This window comes from Anopheles arabiensis, chromosome 2 (assembly GCF_016920715.1).
Source record: "Anopheles arabiensis isolate DONGOLA chromosome 2, AaraD3, whole genome shotgun sequence".
NCBI lineage: Eukaryota > Metazoa > Arthropoda > Insecta > Diptera > Culicidae > Anopheles > Anopheles arabiensis.
This window is the reverse complement of record NC_053517.1, coordinates 92,615,808-92,631,419: the sequence shown is the minus strand read 5'-3', so window position 1 is coordinate 92,631,419 and position 15,612 is coordinate 92,615,808. Positions and strand designations below refer to the sequence as shown.

Below are 15,612 nucleotides of genomic sequence, written 5' to 3'. Positions count from 1 at the left end.
AAAGTTTTCACCCAAACACCGTATTCGCTCTCTCTCTCATTCTTCCCGATGACGTGGGGTAGTTGCGAGCGAATGAGTATGGCTCTTTCTCTCGAATTAGTCAGAATTAAAACTCCCAAGTGTGTGCACGTATCGCGCCGTGTGCTTGCTGTGAGTTGATGTGTTTCGTTTTAAAATCCTTTTCACACGTGGAAAAAGGTACGGTAGGGCAGTAATTTAAAGTGTAATCACCAGTTCTACACACAGCCAGTTACCGATCTTTCGTGTGGCTGTAAAACGATACCCACAACGTCAACACAGCAACAATCCCCGCGGACGGACGCACAGCCAATCGAGTTGACCAAGCCATTGGTTTCCGTCGAATAAAAGCGTAGCAAACAACAAAAAACATGCAGTCACACAGCAAGAAACGCGTCTGCTACTACTACGACAGTGAGTAAAGTGTTTTGCAGCGGCATTTTTCACACCCCGGTGACCACGGCGCCGCGGTGCAAGCGGACCGGTTCAATCGTTTTCAAAATTTACGACCACCGTCACCTAGCGAACACTTGCGCACAACCGTACTATAAACAGCCAGATGCTTTTGTGCGAGCGCGCGTTCGTGTGTATGCGTGCGATCGCCCGTAAAGCGGGCGGATGCGCGCGAGTGTGTATGTGTGAGCTGGTGTCGAGTTTTTGAGCGGCATCGCACTACGGTCGTCAAGATGGAGTGTTCGCTAGGTTACAGTGGTGCTAAATTTTGGAAACTGAAAAAAGCAAGCATCACCCTCCACATGCGGCGTAGAGCAATTAATGCGAACTTCTAACCTCAAGAGGTTGCTGTTTGATAACAGAACAAAGAATGCTTGTTTTTTTTCATTTCGTTGAACTAATTGTGATATATTTGTGTACCTTGTAGGTGATATTGGCAATTACTACTATGGCCAGGGACATCCGATGAAGCCGCACCGCATACGTATGACGCACAATCTGCTGCTCAACTATGGACTGTACCGGAAGATGGAAATTTATGTAAGAATCTTGTTTATAATGGTCTCGGACGGCAATAGACTTATTTGGCGTTCTTTTTACCTTCATCCCGCAGCGTCCACACAAGGCGACGGCGGACGAGATGACCAAGTTCCACTCGGACGATTACATCCGGTTCCTACGCTCGATCCGTCCGGACAACATGTCCGAGTACAACAAACACATGCAGCGATGTAAGTTTACAATGATTCCCCCCCCCCCCCCCCCCCCTGTAGAAGAGGAACACTCTAATTGAATTCGTTCCCCGCCCGCTCCTTCCCTCAGTCAACGTCGGTGAGGATTGCCCCGTGTTTGATGGGCTGTACGAGTTCTGCCAGCTGTCGGCGGGCGGTTCGGTTGCGGCAGCGGTCAAGCTCAACAAGCAGGCGTCGGAAATCTGCATCAACTGGGGCGGCGGTTTGCATCACGCGAAAAAGTCGGAAGCGTCCGGGTTCTGCTACGTGAACGACATTGTGCTCGGCATACTGGAGCTGCTCAAGTACCACCAGCGCGTGCTGTACATCGACATCGACGTGCACCATGGGGACGGTGTGGAGGAGGCGTTCTACACGACCGATCGCGTCATGACGGTCAGCTTCCACAAGTACGGCGAGTACTTCCCCGGCACGGGCGACCTGCGCGACATTGGGGCCGGCCGGGGCAAGTACTACGCGGTCAACATTCCGCTGCGGGACGGCATGGACGACGAGTCGTACGATTCGATCTTCGTGCCGATCATCTCGAAGGTGATGGAAACGTTCCAGCCGTCGGCGGTGGTGCTGCAGTGCGGGGCGGACTCGCTGACCGGCGATCGGCTCGGGTGCTTCAACCTGACCGTCAAGGGGCACGGCAAGTGCGTGGAGTTCGTGAAGAAGTACAACCTGCCGTTCCTGATGGTGGGCGGCGGCGGCTACACGATCCGCAACGTGTCCCGCTGCTGGACGTACGAAACGTCGGTCGCGCTCGGGGTGGAGATCGCGAACGAGCTGCCGTACAACGACTACTTCGAGTACTTCGGGCCCGACTTTAAGCTGCACATCAGCCCGAGCAACATGTCGAACCAGAACACGACCGAGTATCTGGAGAAGATTAAGAACCGGCTGTTCGAGAATTTGCGCATGCTGCCCCACGCGCCGGGCGTACAGGTGCAGCCGATCCCGGAGGACGCGATCAACGACGAGTCGGAGGACGAAGATAAGGTGGACAAGGACGAGCGGCTGCCGCAGCAGGACAAGGACAAGCGGATAGTGCCGGATAACGAGTTTTCTGATTCGGAGGACGAGGGCGAAGGGGGTCGAAGGGATAACCGCTCGTTCAAGGGTGGGCAGGGGGCAGGGCAGCAGCAGTCTCGCAAGCGGCCCCGCATCGAGAAGGACGGCAAGGCGGAGGAGGTGAAAGACGAGAAGGAGGCGAAAAGTAAGTTATTGGATTTCTTTTAATTCATTTTGAAGATCTTCCCTTGTTGAGTGCTTGAATTAAATGAAGAAAATGTAATGAACGACGTTCTCTTCTCCCTTTCCAGTGGACACCAGCGGCGACAAGGAGGAAACCAAAACGACTGAGGAACCGGCCAAGAAGGAAACGACGGGCGTTGCATGATCCACACTCTCCTCCTTTCGCAAGCAGCAGCCACCTCCGCCACCGTAATAACTCAACCGCCGTTCCCGTCGATTATGACTTTCGGCGGCGGTGCAGTGTAGTTGTAAAGTACGGTTTAAGTTAAACGTTTGTTTTTTTTGTTGCATTTTTGCACTCGATGGCCCGGTACAGGAAGGTGCGAAATCCTGTGGATTCTCAGCGCACATCGTGTTTGCGCGTGGATGGTTGATGGTTGATGGGGATGTAGTTTATTTGTTTAACTAAACTTTGGAATAATTTTAACGCGTTTTTGGGAGGGCGATAAGTGTGATCGAATAAGCGAAACAACGGGAAAAGCTTACTAACCAATACAAAACCAGAATGGGGGGGAGCATGAGTGTCGAATGCAATTATACTCTACTGATCTCAGGAAGGACGATAGAAACAACAGGAAGAAACAAAACCCATAGGCAACAAACCCTTGTAACAGATACAAAAGAAGAAAAAGAAAGCTACAACTCTCCATTTCTAAAGAAACGATTTTTTCCCTCCCAAAATCCCACAAATCGCGACACAAACAGCAACAAACTAACTCATTAGAGAAGGTGAAGACACTACAAATCCAGTTTGAATGCAAAAACCAATTAGAATTACAGTCTGTTCCCGAGTTACACGGTTCTCGACTTACGCGGATTCGGAGATACGCGGTTTTCTAAATTTGACAAATTAAATGTCAAATCAGTACAATTTGCTTCAAGTTCGGTATAAATTGCATTTTTGCTAACAAATTGAAACCGCTAAAAGACAGATATATTAGAATTTTCTGCACGAATCATAGCAAATAAATGATAAAGTGTATAAAAGTATTAATTTAAATCAAAAACTGCGAGTAATGAATAGTATTTAGTCAAAAAACGTGAAATTCGACTTACGCGGATATTCGAGTTACGCGGATTCGTCGGGAACGCAGAAACCGCGTAATTCGGGAACAGACTGTACATTAGAAACGGCCGCAGGCAGGGAAATGCACAGGGTAAAGGATGGTACAATTAATCTCAATAGCTGGCCGTAAGTGATGCACAGACAAGTTTGGATTTTTTTTTACATTCTTTAATTGATATCCTGTAATTTATACATCAAACTTTGTTTTCGTTAGTTCGTTTTTGCATTAAAAGGAATAAGCTCTTTTCCTTGCAGTGGAAGAAGAACGCTTTCAAAATATCCAGACAAAAGCACGTGGTACAACACAATTCAAGATTTATTTTAATTTGCTACTCTCAAGGTGTGTGTACGCTATTTGACGCTCGTTTGTACTCGCTCTTCTTCAAATTGTACATTAGGATAATGCACGAGAAGAAAGTAACGAAACTTGGAAACATATTTAAACTACAAACCAACAAACGGAAGAGACAGGGGGCGGGAACAAAAGGAGGAAGATTCGAATTGCGAAGAATCCACGTATCATATACTTTATGGTAAGGCCCAGGAGGGCAGGGCGGGCAGTCAGTGTAAGCTGCCACACATCAACTAAAGGAATTTGAGCACAGGGTTCCGACACGAATTAAAAAAAAAACCCCGATAACGATACAAAAAAAAAAACAAACACACTTTAGCATATTAGGATATACAAAATAATCAATTGTCAGACTTATGGCGAAAAGGCGTAGAAAGAGATATGTGAACTGTGTGTGGGTGTGTATAGCGTAAGAACACTGAGAAATTGAGCCGCCGTCGACGCGGGTTCCTAGTTGTTGCATAGGAAGCGGAAGTATTACCAAGTAAATACGCAAAGAGCCACAGAGCCAGGGAGAAGAAGAGTACACTTACCGACATACACGCGAATTTGCGAACTTTCCAAACTCAAACCTCATTGCTTGTATTTATTTCTTTTTATTTTTACAGTGAAAGAAAATCAATCGCCATCAAATTTCGGATATTTCATATTTTAAAAGCATTCAACTGGTGAAGTTTGTCATTAATTTATTCGATTTATTTTTCTCTTTTCTTCCCTCATTTCCACGACTAACTTTCGGCGTAGAAGACGAAGGGCGGCCCCACCCCCGCGTCATCGGCCCATTGTCATGAGCGCTACCACTAATCTAAGGACAGGATCGAATTGAGGCTAGTAACGCTATCGCCCTGACTAGAAGCGACCGAGCTGCGCTTGGCAAGATCGTACCGCGGTCCACCGAGGTAGCTGATCGGGTTGGCGTACTGGCGCCGGTCGGGGCCGAGATAGATCGGCGCCTGCTTCCGGTACTTGAGGCGCAGCGAGGGCTTCGGCTTTAGAGGCGGCTCTCCGTCCCTTCCGGGTTGCTCTGCTCCGGCTGCGGCGGCACCTGCAAGATCGAGCTGACAAGCGTGAGAAGAAGACGCCGGGGGGATGACCACTCCATCAGCAGCATCGACAGCTGGAACAGTAGTAGCACCATCGGCAGAAGCATTACTTGCAAGCAGTTTCACCACTACCGCCTCGTCCGGCGGCGGCCCGGCGTAAGCGAAGGAAGATGATGATGATGGTGCTACATTGCGTTCCGGGTTGCGAACTACTACCCCTGGCGGCGGCGGTGGCGGCGGCGGCAGTGTGGTCTGCTGTGTGCGGTGTAGTACTACTCCACCATCCTAGAGCAAGGTGTGCGAGCACATATGAGCGAGAATGAGAAGTGTGGCGTACGCGAAGCGAGCGAAGGGGGGGGGGGGGAGGCATGAATAGTGGAGACGTATGCGGCGATCGAGGGACACGTGTACAGTGCAACAACGGAGAAAAGAGACACTCGTTTTTAGTTACATTAAATCTTTAAAAAAGGGTCGTTGAGCGCTTTACTGTATAGAAGACAGGAACGAGGAGAAGTCGATTTATCAAATTACTTTATTTACGCAGTCAGAAGGAGTCGCCTAGTTGGCGTTTTAGGTAGCTAGGCTGAGATAGAGAGAGAGAGGATAAAAAATAGTTGGATAGGCCTAAATCCTTTTTACAGTGAGAACAGTGAGAACTTTACAATTGCGCACGCGTTACCTCATTAATCGACCATCGACGTGTGACACTTAAGGGTAAAAGGAGAGATAGACACAGTTTGGGAATGTCCTAGCTCGTTGCCCAGTTGCCTACCACCCATTGTATACAGTCACACACACACACAACATACACATAGAGAGCCGTGTACCGTTCGCAAGCACAGCGCAGCCCATTCAACACAGATACAGTAATGCCCAGTAATGACCGCGCGCACATCCCAACACGCACAAATTAAATCACACAAACGCACACACACATACACTCACAAACACACACACAAACATACAGATAAAATAGAGGAGTGGTAGAGATGGATCGAAAAAGGGAGCTACGCCGGCGATTCGGGCGTTTCGTCGATTTTGAACGGCAACGGGTTGGCACTAATCAGTGCGGGCGGTGGCGGCGGACCCCAGGACACTTGCCGTGGGCCGCGCGACCGCAGCCCATTGGTGAGCGGTGTCGATGTCATCATGGCGACCGGCAGCGGTCCAACAGCGGTGGTGGTGGCCGTTGGTGTTGCCGGTCCATCCGCCAGGAGCGATTCGGGTGGATGCGTTAGGGTCAGCTTGGGCGGTGTTTTCCTCGCGTTTGGTGGGTGAGAATTGGTGATGATGGTGTTTTTGGCAAAGCTTACTTTTACCTGTTGAAGACACAACGGGGTGGGGTGGGGTGGGGAAAGAAGAGAGGTGCGGAGAACGGAGAGATAGAAAATGGAACAAGGACACGGCAAAAAAGGGGCGGCATTAGTTTCTGGCTAGCGAGACCTGGTTAGGTGCGTTCCAGTTCGGGGGGAATGGTTGGGTGGGGTTTGGTGGTGGTGGTGGTGGTGGTGGTGGTAGCAAATGAAACAGTTAATCTTGGGGTCTCTTTGCTCTTGCTACGATTGAGGCAATTTGCCATTTTAACCATCAATTACATTAATTAATTAATTAATTAATTAATTAATTAAAACCTTTTCATTTGCCTTTTTCCCACCTTTCCACCAGATGCATTCTCTCGCTCTCATGCAAAACATACCAAAGAAAACGTTCCACCGGACAGCACTATATCGACAAGAGAAGACATGTGTTTGTTAACCTGTTATAAAAACGAACAACCAGGCGTGGTGGCCCTCTCATGCAGTCATGCAACATTCCGTTAGAGAAAAGTCTGGAGCAACACCAAAATCAAACACACTGCACATGCACACGTGTGGTACACACCGAAACAACACAACAAAACACCAACCAACAATTTTGTTTGAGGTAAATTAATCGTCCAATATTTGGTTTTTCCTTATTCCATTTTTTTTTTTAATCATTGCAACATCTCTGACACAAAGTTTTATTTTTCACTTCCAGAGAGACACACACACATTCACACAACGCTACTGATACGGGACTAGAAATAACACGCAGAAAAAGGGGAACACTTAGCATGCAAAGGCAAACGCGGCCAAACGCGTGGGGCGTTTGGTGGTAACGAGTGAATAAATAAGGTAACAAATCGCGGTATAAATCGCCTCTACGGCTACGGTACTCTCTACTACACACCAGCTTCCCGGTGCGCTTACCTAAAAGGGGGAGGGTGCGGTTTGGTGTTTCATACACGCTTACACATACTGCTAGCACGTTGTTAGTTGCTGTGTGTAGAGGGCGTGCAGATTGTTAGTAGTGTGTTGTGAGGGCTTTAAGCTTACGAAAGGGAGGTCATAAGGGAATTGGGAGTCATAACGGGGAAAGAGGTAGGCCTAAAATTCCGAAAAAATCATTGGGTGGCAAATGCCAAGGAAGAGTTGGCTTTTTTAGATCAAATTTTGATGGAAATGTGTAATGATGAGAGGAACGGGATGGGACAAACACAGGAAACCTCCAAATTGCTTTTGTTTTTTTTACTGCTGCGTGCAGCACATGCGCATGCACATGCACATTACGTGGATGTTTTAGACACGAAACTCATCGCTAGGATGCAGCTGCAGGTCGCCAAGGTCGAGCCTGTTAAGCGTAACCTCGCTGATCGAGCTGAGCGGGGCGAGCGCCTGTATGCTTACCGGGTTGTCGGTTAGCTCGCTGTCCTCCTCGTGCCCGTCGGACGGATCGTCCAGATCGGTCACGCGGTGGTGGTGGTGATTACCGTTGGCGATACGCGCACGTGGACCGTCCACCCCGTTGCTTTCGCCGTCGCGACGCGATTGTTGCTCCGTAGGATGCTGTGCGGACTTTAGCAGCGCTTCGTTCTCTTCCGCTGCAAGCGATTCCCACTGCAGCTCGTGGTCGAGCAGTTGGCTGTCTGTTAGCGCGAGGGCGTTGGTGGAAGAAGAATATTAAGCGCGTTTACAACAACGCACAAGAAAACCCTCTCGCGTACTTACCACGAATGCCACCAGTTTCGGCCGTACCGTTGCTTTGCGTAGGACTTTCCACCGGCGCTGCGGCTACTGGTGGTGGCTTTTCGGACGCCGCCGTCACGCTGCCATTCTTCAGTATGCCCACCAACGGTTTCGCTCCATTGTCCTTCTTCTCATCGCTCGGGATCTGGGAAATGGGAAATCGGCAGAGCCGCCTGGGGTTAATTAAAAAAAAATCACCCAACACCAATGCTCGCACTCTCTCTAACCGATTTGTACGAAAATCCCTTCACGTTCGTGGTGGACGTTTCGATCTGCATTTTGGCCGCCTGCTCCTTGCTCCAGATAATGTCCTCGTCCGTCTGGCGCTCGATGCGCTTGCGGTACTCCCGGTCCGACCGGTACACCTCGATCAGGCAGCACACCACGATGATGACAAAGATGGCGGTGAGCGTGATGAACACGACCTGCGTTTTTTCCTCCTTGGTCGACGGATCAAAGTAGACCGCTTTGTACGGTAGGCGCGTCGGTGCATCGACCACCCAGTTCTTGTCGATAACCTGCGTGTGATAGTGTGTGAGTGTGGTGGAGAGAGAGAGAGAGAGAGAGAGAGAGAGAGAGAGAGAGAGAGAGAGAGAGAGAGAAAAAAACGCAATCATACACAGGATATTGAGTGCTCGTGATGGGGTTTTTCGGTGGTGGGACGAAAAACAGCCACCAAACGCTACTTGCTTACACAAACAGCCGCCGTGACTCTGTGATTCGACAGCCTAAAAGCTTATCTCGTTATTTGTTCTTTTTCTTTTTTCCTTTTTTTTAGCCACCGGATACTGCCAGCCCAAAACCTACCGAAGTCATGTTGAGTGCCGGCTCGTTGAAGGGCGTCAGCTTCTGGATGACATCGAACTGCTTGCACTGGGCCGACCGTACGCCCTGCGAGTTGATCACGGTAATGGTTTCCGCCTCGCTCTTCGTGAACAGCATGTACTCCTCCAGCGGTTTCATCGTTTCATTATTGACCTGGATGAAGATATCTACCGAACAAAACGAAACGCACACGACGCCACGCGCGGGATTAGATGCCGATGCAGATTTGCAATTTTCCACAAAACGAAACTCGCACTACTCACTCGACAGGCAGCCGTCGTAGCTTTTGTACACGGCAAAGCGCGGATCGGTCGTATTAACGCCCCCGATCTGGACGTGATTGGCACCCGGGTCCGGCACCGGCACGAGCGGTTTGTTCGCCACCGCCCGTATCGGTATCTGCGCCCGGTCGACGAGCAGCGACGCTTCGTCGCCGTGCCGCGTGTAGTACACCGAGTGGCGCGCATCGTCCATAAAGTTGCCCTCGATGCGGGCCGCGTACGTGGCGCCCTCCCGGTCCTCCTCGATGTACAGATGGTTTTCCGCGGTGATGGCCACCATCAGGTAGTAGCTGCGGTCGTTCCGCGACTGCAGCAACAGCATCACCCGGTTCGCCCGCCGCATATCGTTGCTCGAGAAGGCGAGCTGCAGCCGGACCGAGCCGACGGTGTCGGCCAGCGCTAGGCGGCGTAGGAGCGTCGCCTCCCCGCTAAAGCTGGCCCCCTTCTCCTCCGAGCAGAACTCGCCGAGGAAGCTGGTGTGCTCGCAGTTGCAGGTGCTCTCCTGCCGCACAAAGTTCTCCGTACAGATGCCCCCGTTTTTGCACGGCTCCGCGTCACACTTCATCTGGCAGCCGTTCAGCACACCGTCGGTTACTGTGGGAGAGAGAGGAAGAGAAAAGGACGAACAAGCAAACAGCAGGTGAGTGAATGAATGACTTTTTTGTGTGTTTTTCCTCGAATCGTGCAAGGATATCGTTCCACCCGGTACACCGGGAGGAAATTGCTTTTTAGGAAAAGGATAATGGCATTACGCTGGCCGAATGCTGCCATGTTTCGTAACACCATAGCCACAGAACAAGATAAAAAGCGTTTGTTTTGCCAATTTTAACTTCGAAAGTAACATTATTTTATGGGAACACGGGGCAAATTGGACACCATTCTTATTCATTGGACAGAAATTATTATGTTTCCTTTGCAAAGTTTCATGCATTTTTCAGAATTATTACCTAATATTTAGCTGCAAATTTATATTATTTTCACCAGCTTGCAAAATAAGCTTGAATAACTGCTTCAAAAATAGATGGAAGTTTATGGGTTAAGCAAATTAAATGCTAGGAATAAAAAAAAAGCACTTCAAACTGATTTTGTCCCTATTACAGGGTTTTCCGAGTCAGTATCCAATGTTTACAACATTTTTCATGACTTGCGAAAAGTTTTTCTGTTGAAGAGCAAGCCTTGAGTAAAATAGTAGGCTATGATTATTAATGTAAGATTCTAGAAATATAGTCTTGTTCCAACCAGCAACCTTTACACAGCTACTCTCTACAGGTTATGGGCCCAGACTCGAAAATTGATTAAAGATCCAGAATATCGAAGACTTGAATCTAGAAAGTTTAGTGAAAATGGCGCTTCCTAGCTCAAGCAATTCCTCGTCAAGTTTCGTCGGTTCGACAAGTATTCCCTCCATTGAACGTCTGCTCGGTCGGGAAAATTGGACATCCTGGAAGTTTGCTGCTAAAACGTTTCTACAACTCGAAGGACTTTGGGAAGTAGTAAAACCTGTGAAAAAAGAGGATGGAACTTTCGAAACGGTGGACGAAAAAAGGATTTGCAAGCCAGATTGAAGCTCATCCTTTTACTCGACCCAACAATTTATGTCCATATTGAAGACGCGGAATCGGCTCGATCTGCTTGGGACAAATTGGAAATGGCGTTTGAGGATAAAGGGCTTTCTAGGCAAATCGGCTTGCTTCACAAGCTGATTAAGTCTGATTTGGATACATGTGGCTCAATGAATTCATACGTGAATCAGGTAATATCCACGGCAAACCAACTAAATGCCATTGGTTTCCAAATTGCCCGACTTGTGGGTAGGAATGATTCTTTTGGCTGGTTTACCGGAAGAGTATCGACCGATGATTTTGGCTATGGAGAATTCTGGTGTTGCAATCACAGGCGACTATGTGAAGACAAAACTTCTTCAAGAGAGGCCGTTGCTATGTAACGAAAATGTTCAAGCGTTAGCCACTAACAAACGTCGTGAAGTTTTCAAGCCAAAACAGAAGCCTTCTTCGTCGAAAGGTCCGCAATGTAGGAAATGTGGCCGGTATGGTCATATTGCGAAATTCTGCAAGGATGATCGAAAAGGAGGAACAACGTTGTGTACGGTGCTATCGACATTTGGAAACAGTGAAGCTAACGAGTGGATTTTGGATTCGGCAGCGTATGCGCACATGACTAGCAACAAGGATTTATTGAGCAACCTGCAAAACGCAACAGGTAAAGTAGTTGCTGCTAACGGAGGAACTCTGGACATTGTCGCTCGTGGAACTGCTATAATACAACCGAAATGCATGGAAGAGATTGTAACGATCAGCGATGTAAAGCTGATTCCAGGTTTAACATCGAATTTACTTTCGGTTAGCAGGATGGTAGAAAAGGGATATACTGTTCAATTCAACACCAAAGGTTGCAAAGTATATAACCCTAGCGGCAAGTTGGTGCTTACTGGAATTCACAACAATAATCAGTTCAAGGTGGAACAGGTAGCGAACAACATGCAGGAGGCTCTGTCGTGTAACACAGCAGAAAGTTTCGAATTGTGGCATAAACGGATGGGGCATCTGGGTGCTGTGAATCTCAAGAAACTTGCTGGTGGTTTGGCAACTGGCATCACATTGAAAAATATGGACGGTGCGGATTGCAGAGTTTGCCCGTTAGGCAAACATTCGAAGTTACCGTTTCCGAAGAAAGGTTCTCGAGCTGAAAATGTCTTGGATTTGGTTCATTCGGACATTAATGGACCGATGGAAACGCACTCGCTTGGTGGACATCGATACTACATCACGTTCATCGATGACAAGACGAGGCGTATATTCGTTTATTTCCTTAAGACGAAATCTGAAGTAGAAGTTTTCGAAGCCTTCAAGAGATTCCACGCGATGGCGGAGCGTCAAAGCGGAAGGAAGCTTAAAACACTACGTACAGATAACGGTAAGGAATATATGAACAAATCCCTAACATCGTTCTTGCAGAAAGAGGGCATCCGCCATGAAACTTCTAACGGATACACACCACAGCAAAATGGACTGGCGGAACGTGCCAACAGAACTATTGTGGAAATGGCGCGGTGTTTACTGTTCGAAGGAAACATGACCAAAGGTTTTTGGGCGGAGGCGGTTTCAACAGCAGTTTATCTTATTAATCGTTCTCCTACACGTGGACACAATTTAACTCCTGAAGAAGCGTGGAATGGAAGAAAACCTGATCTTTCACATCTGCGTGTGTTTGGAACGAAAGCGATGGTAATGATTCCGAAGGAGAAGCGACGTAAATGGGATCCGAAATCTCATGAGTGCGTTCTGACTGGCTTTGATGAAGAAACGAAAGGATATCGTCTGTACGACCATAAAAAGAAGCAAACGATCATTAGCCGCGAAGTAATTTTTTTTAGATGAAGGTTGTTCATCGAACGTGACAGTTACAGCAATGCAAGAGCCAAGAAGAACATTCGTTAGACTGGACATCGAGGAAACAACTTCAATCCAACCTGTGCAAATCCCGGTTCCCAATTTTGCACCCGATGCTGGATCAGACAGCACGTTGGAAGAAAATGACGCAGAAACGGATGGTGAACTCGATGAAAGTACGACAGATGACGAAAACAACACTAGTACAGAAACGATGGTACAATCTGAAGACGATTCGAGTGATTTTCTTGGGTTTTCCGGAAGCGATGTCGATGGCTTTGTAGCAGTTGCGTCTGGTATGTACAGTGGAACATATGCTGATCCTGTTTCACACCAAGAAGCACTCGCTAGGGATGATAGCAAAGAATGGGGGACTGCCATGCAGGAGGAGTATAACGCTCTGATGGAGAACAAAACCTGGACGCTAACTTCGCTCCCGAAAGGAAGACAAGCCATAAAATGCAAATGGGTGTATCGGACTAAATGCGATTCATCTGGAAATTTAACTCGATACAAGGCTCGTTTGGTCGTCAAAGGATTCTCACAGCGAAAGGGGGAAGATTATGATGAAACGTACGCTCCCGTGGTACGGTATTGTTCGCTGCGATACCTTTTTGCCCTGGCTATCAAGCATGATCTGATGATAGATCAAATGGATGCAGTAACAGCATTTCTGCAAGGAGATCTTGATGAAGATATTTACATGGAGCAACCACCTTGCTTCGTTGATGGACAGCGGAAAACGTTGGTATGTAAACTTAACAAAGCTATTTATGGTTTGAAGCAGGCGAGCCGAGTTTGGAACAACAAACTGGATGCAGCATTACAACGGTTCGGCCTGATACCAACTCAGTACGATCCTTGCGTGTATGTAGGTAGCGAAGGAGGTAAGATCATTATCGTTGCTATATACGTTGACGACATGATGATTTTTAGCAACGATGTGGCATGGAAAAAGCAGCTGAAGAAACATCTTTGTAGTTGTTTCCGTATGAAGGATTTAGGAGCAGCACAGCACTGCCTAGGTATAAGGATTCAACGGACAAAAGAAACCATCAAGTTGGATCAAGAAATCTACATAGAATCTATTTTAAAGAGGTTCAATATGGATAAATGTAAACCAGTGGCAGTTCCAATGAACAACAGTGAGAAGCTGACCAAGGAAGAAAGTCCGAAGAGTAACAATGAAACTGCTGCGATGAAAGATGTGCCGTATCAAGAAGCCGTTGGGTGTTTGATGTATTTGGCACAAAGTACTCGACCAGACATTCTGTACGCGGTGAACATGCTGAGTCGATTCAACAAAAATCCAGGACAAAAACACTGGAACGGAGTGAAGCATGTTATGCGCTATCTTCGAGGGACTTCTAATTTTAAATTGGTTTACAAAAAAATGTAGATTCGAAAATTATCGGTTACTGTGATGCTGATTGGGGATCTGATCCAGATGAACGAAAATCCACCACTGGCAACATCTTTATGGCGCAAGGAGGAGCAATTTCATGGATGTGCAAGAAGCAACCGACGGTAGCCTTATCTACGTGTGAGGCTGAATACATGTCTGTATCGGCGGCGGTACAGGAAGCCTCATGGTGGCGCGGACTTTCTGCGAAACTGGCGAATGCGGATGAAGTGATTGAAATTCGTTGTGACAATCAAAGCTGCATTGCGATCGCGAAGAATGGTGGGTATCATCCACGAACGAAACACATTGATATTCGTCACCATTTCATCAAAGATGCTCTCAGCCGTGGGATTGTCACTCTAGAATATGTTAGCACGGAGGACCAGATTGCAGATGGACTTACTAAACCATTGCAACGGACTAAATTCGAGATTAGTCGCGAGTTAATGGGTATCTCTGAGGCTTGAGGAGGAGTGTTGAAGAGCAAGCCTTGAGTAAAATAGTAGGCTATGATTATTAATGTAAGATTCTAGAAATATAGTCTTGTTCCAACCAGCAACCTTTACACAGCTACTCTCTACATTTTCAACAGCTTTCAAATGTTTTATTTGCATCACATTATTGTTTCAGTTTTGCCACATGATTTTCAACAAGCTGGATTGAGTTTGTTTTGTGGTGTGTTGAAAATCATGTGTATGAACTGAAATTTTATGTTGATGCAAATACACCATTTGACAACTGTGGAAAACATCTTGGAGGCGGTGAATAATTATGTTTACATTCGAAACTACATAAATTTACAATTAATATTTACATTTACATACATTTACATCACGCTAACCGGAACAACGCGTAACTTTACATCGAAGTTTGTTTTTTAATTTTTGGATTTTAATTTGTTGATCAGAAGTCTTTTAATAATTTTAGTTCATAGTAAAACCAAAGAATAATGTAAGAATCAATATGTAAAATTCCATAGCAAGCTCAGTTTGCCCCATGCCCCCATACACCAATCAAAAACTCACCGTGTGCATTATTCTGGGTGGCCATTTCACGCAGCGAGATAAGATTCTCTCCAATTTTAAGTCCTCGAATGCAACCGATGTACCCTTCCAGCTCCGTTGTGTCTTGATTGGGGCGCAGCAGGTTGGCCGGATCGTAGCCACCGATGTTGAACTGGAAGTATTCGGTCGGTGGTGCCGGCGGACGATGTGGAGACAGTACCTCTGCAAATGGAAAGTCATTGTTAAGTCATGTTTTGCCACTCACTTCAATCATTCTTCCTACCAAGCTCCGGATTGGTCCACGGTTTGTTGGAGTACTCGTCGAGCAGGAGAAAGCCACGCTCCACCGTCACGTTCTTCTCGTTCACGTACAGCGTGGTGTTGGTTTCCGTGCGTATTACCGCAACCTGAATGCTTCGCGCATTGTTTAGCTCGCTGTGCTCGATCGTTAGGTTCACGATATCGCTGCCATAGTTGTACAGATACACCATCTCACTTTGGTCGGTCAGGTACAGGTGGATGAAGTTGTTATAGTGATCGTTTGCGTACAGTACGAACGCATGCCTATCGTACGTGCGCAGATTTACCAGCAGGGAGGAGTTCAGGATGGCGCGCAGCTTTTCCCGTTCATCGCGCATATCCTCCGGATCGGACAGGTAGTTACGCTTCAGATAAGATTCACGACTGATGAACGTTAGCGCATCTTCGTTGATGTCT

At 47.4% G+C, this 15,612-nt stretch overlaps 2 protein-coding genes across 11 annotated transcripts in view; one reads left to right on the top strand and one right to left on the bottom strand.

The window, feature by feature from the left end:
* The first annotated feature begins 389 nt into the window (after positions 1-389).
* Positions 390-3,249, top strand: LOC120895714 (histone deacetylase HDAC1). Its single transcript, XM_040299281.1, has 5 exons — positions 390-432; positions 899-1,011; positions 1,085-1,202; positions 1,294-2,424; positions 2,531-3,249. Exons 1-5 carry the CDS (start codon positions 390-392, stop codon positions 2,605-2,607), a joined length of 1,482 nt encoding a protein of 493 aa, XP_040155215.1. The 3' UTR covers positions 2,608-3,249.
* A 1,300-nt stretch (positions 3,250-4,549) lies between these two features.
* LOC120898456 overlaps positions 4,550-15,612 on the bottom strand; it is a 52,184-nt gene continuing 41,121 nt past the window's right edge. For 7 of the 10 annotated variants that reach the window (XM_040304331.1, XM_040304329.1, XM_040304336.1 and 4 more), the window contains 8 exons: positions 15,179-15,610; positions 14,917-15,117; positions 9,059-9,670; positions 8,778-8,962; positions 8,198-8,488; positions 7,953-8,115; positions 7,632-7,870; positions 4,550-5,208 (listed from right to left, as the gene is read on the bottom strand). In XM_040304331.1, the coding sequence (XP_040160265.1) occupies positions 4,681-5,208; positions 7,632-7,870; positions 7,953-8,115; positions 8,198-8,488; positions 8,778-8,962; positions 9,059-9,670; positions 14,917-15,117; positions 15,179-15,610 (2,651 nt within the window). In that variant the 3' untranslated portion in view covers positions 4,550-4,680. Of the gene's footprint in view, positions 5,209-5,437; positions 6,243-7,631; positions 7,871-7,952; positions 8,116-8,197; positions 8,489-8,777; positions 8,963-9,058; positions 9,671-14,916; positions 15,118-15,178; positions 15,611-15,612 lie in introns of those variants that run through there. The other 3 variants (XM_040304338.1, XM_040304339.1, XM_040304337.1) reach the window with 3 other exon arrangements.